Below are 2,919 nucleotides of genomic sequence, written 5' to 3'. Positions count from 1 at the left end.
TTAATGCTTAAATCTTATAATCATAGGAATTTTCTCTTTAATTTTTGCATTTTAACACCATAATATAAAATTAAAATATGTGAGAATCTTACGTACTATAAAATTACATGTCAGATGTATTTTTCTTTCTCAGAAGGACAAGAGAGAGATCAGCATATTACCTTAGCTATAAAAATAGTTTACAGTAAAACTGATTCTTCAGAGCTGAAGGAATGGAAATGAGTGCAGAGACTAGACGGTGTTTCTAGGGTCTGTTTTCTCTCTGAAGTTTTCCATGCAGCTTCTAGAATACTTTATCATTTTAATATTATCAAAGGGCCCCCCTGACATAAAACAATCTTGGTAGCAATGTGAATAAAGTCATTTTAGACAACAACTTGGTGTGTAATTTTAATTTCATTCTTGCAAAAGTCAGAAAATAGTTCAGTGGATGACAAATGAAAATTCAATTTTCATTCATTCAAATTTCATTCATTCAAATCAATTCCAGTCTCCTGCTCAGGACACAGCCTTCTGGATAGACTACCATAAGGAAATAGTTTCTGGAGGCTTCACCTATTCAAATCAAGCAGCAAGCATAAAAGCTCAGACATTGCGGCTCCAGGCTTCAGTATGAAAACACATGTCTCTTGGAAGAGGTTTTCTCTCTGAAAGTAGCTTCCTTTCCCCAGGACGCTTTGGACCCACACAACTTTTTTTCTTTCAGGTAGAAAGAAACAGAAAAATGTGTCTATATGCCCCCAGAAGCACGAATATTTAGTCAAAGCAATTGTGAAAGAAGCTGCTGCCTTCATGTAGATGAGATCAATGAAACAGTTGGAGAAAGACGTTAAAATTGTAGGTCAATTCAGCCTAGACTAAAACACAGAAGGTGCAGGGCACAGGCAGTCCTGTCGTAGAAACAGTGGATTCAGTCCTTTGTCCTTTAAGAACAGGCCTTTCTATCTAGACTGGGGCCCAGAAGAAGACAATTATTTTGTAGTAGATGTTGAAGTGGCCCTTGGATTTTCATCTGTGAACAGCCTCCTTCCAATGCTTGGGCTGCAGCGGGGCGTCTGATTCCCCATCTCATACACACCGATGGCTGCTTCTACCACCTCCCTGAATAAGACCCTGGTTATTCCAGTCATGGCCATGGCCATGACCATGTTCTAGAATACTGACCTACCAGTGACGGACTGCATTAGAAACTTCTAATAAGTGTCTGTCTCTTTCCTACCCACAAACAGACTCACACTGGCTGTTCTGCCTCCTGTAATGTGAAGTGACTTGTGGATGGAGAGTCTGTTCACTTTTTAGAAAGTAGAGTTGGATGTATTTTCATAGCAAACTAGCAGGAACAGCCCAGGAGACAGGGAACATTGAAACCACGTGGCTGCATATAGAAAATTTCAAAGTGAGGGTCTCATCTACTGTTTGATCAAGTGCGACGAATATCATCGAGTTTCCATCGAGAAGAAATGTATTTGCTTGTAAATAGTCTAAATGAGGCATTCTCCAAACAAAAGGGCAAATGTATTGACAATTGCTGTAGAGTTGAAGTGCTGAAACTTGCTCACTGAGACATTTCCACTCAACACTAACGCATTAGACCCTCAATGCAGAATAAAAGTTTATGAATAAAAGCAAATAGAAACACAGTCACTACCTGTAATTTCTGCTTATGTTTCCACTCCCAATCATATTCTTAGCTACTTTTGGACCCCATGGGGGAAAAGAAACCAGAATGGAATAAAACTTCTAACATCAGAACTACCAGTAACTGAAAGAAGAGAAAAAAAAACAAAAATAAAAAACAAAACAGAAGCAAAGCCCTCTAGAGTGCAAGGTATCCCAGGAGAGTAAGCTCTTAAGTACCCGCTCCGCGGAGGCGGCGGGCCAGCTGCATGTCTCTGGGCATAATTGTCACGTGCCTGGCATGGATGGCACACAGGTTGGTGTCTTCAAAGAGGCGCACCAGGTAGGCCTCGCTGGGCTCCTGCAGGGCGCTAGTGGCTGCCCTCTGGAAGCGCAGGTCCGGGCTGATGGCCTGGGTGATCTCGCGCACCAGGTGCTGGACGTGCAGCTTGCGCAGGAGCAGCTGAGTGGACTTCTGGTACTTTCTGATTTTGCAGAGCACCAGGATGCCAGGCCTGTAGCTGTGGGGCTTCTTGATCCCTCCTGTAGGCGGCGCCCTCTTGCCGGCAGCTTTGGTGGCCAGGGGCTTCCTGGGGGCCTCCCAGGTGGTGGCTTTGCGAGTGTTCTGCTTGATGTCCGCTGTGGTGCGGGGCCGCGGCCTCTCCCCTGTCCTTGGGCTGAGCCTGACCAGCTGCAGGCGGCTCTGGCATCAGGGAGCGAGGGCGGTGGGTTTGTGGACAGGATTCAGAGAGCCTGTGAGTTGAGATCCGTGCAGAAGACGCATCCTCACGCTTAGCCCCTTTCAATCCAGCCCTAGACTTGCCTGCTCACAGGTCTGCAGGTCAGAGGTCAGCCTGCTCATTCACCCTGTGGGGTCCTGGGCTTCCGAGGTCTACACACCTGCAGTGGGAATCTTCCTGCAGCTAGTCTTGCTCTGTGGTCTCAACCAAGTTTAGAGTCTTATAATTTGCTGTGATGATTGCATTAGAGCCACCTGGCTAGCTTCCATTGCACTCATTGCTTCACGAGATTTTTAACCTAATGGGAATGAGCTATCCCCATCCCACCCTACAAAGTAGCTGGTCAGGGCTGAGTGCTGTCCTGGGGGTAAGGGGATGACATGCTCAGGTGTCAGCTCAAAGGATCTCTGCATCATCCTGAGGTGGGAGGCAGGGCAAGGAGCACCAATGAGGTTCACCCCCTCCCCCCCTCCCCCGCACAGTGAAAGCTTATCAAGTCTATGGGTTGTGCCACACCCAAGGGTGGTGTTACCTTCCATTGTATTTACCGGTTCACAGATTT

At 46.1% G+C, this 2,919-nt stretch overlaps 1 protein-coding gene across 1 annotated transcript; it reads right to left on the bottom strand.

Annotated features, from left to right (window-relative positions):
* Positions 1-1,849: 1,849 nt before the first annotated feature.
* LOC129481655 (histone H3.Y-like) lies at positions 1,850-2,479 on the bottom strand. The gene is made up of 2 exons (XM_055276748.1): positions 2,441-2,479; positions 1,850-2,320 (listed from the first exon to the last, which is right to left on the bottom strand). The coding sequence occupies exons 1-2, from the start codon at positions 2,477-2,479 to the stop codon at positions 1,850-1,852; spliced, it is 510 nt and encodes a 169-aa protein (XP_055132723.1).
* Positions 2,480-2,919: the final 440 nt, after the last annotated feature.

The sequence above is a fragment of the Symphalangus syndactylus genome, chromosome 5 (assembly GCF_028878055.3).
Source record: "Symphalangus syndactylus isolate Jambi chromosome 5, NHGRI_mSymSyn1-v2.1_pri, whole genome shotgun sequence".
NCBI classification, from domain to species: Eukaryota; Metazoa; Chordata; class Mammalia; order Primates; family Hylobatidae; genus Symphalangus; species Symphalangus syndactylus.
The sequence above is the reverse complement of the archived record's forward strand: the minus strand, read 5'-3'. Positions and strand labels throughout refer to the sequence as shown.

Bases quoted from the DNA above. Each gene is read 5' to 3' on its own strand.
- LOC129481655 (XM_055276748.1), bottom strand. From the start codon at position 2,479: ATGAGCAGGCTGACCTCTGACCTGCAGACCTGTGAGCAG. The intron at 2,321-2,440 runs GCAAGTCTAGGG...CCCTGATGCCAG, and splicing joins ACCTGCAGACCTGTGAGCAG to AGCCGCCTGCAGCTGGTCAG.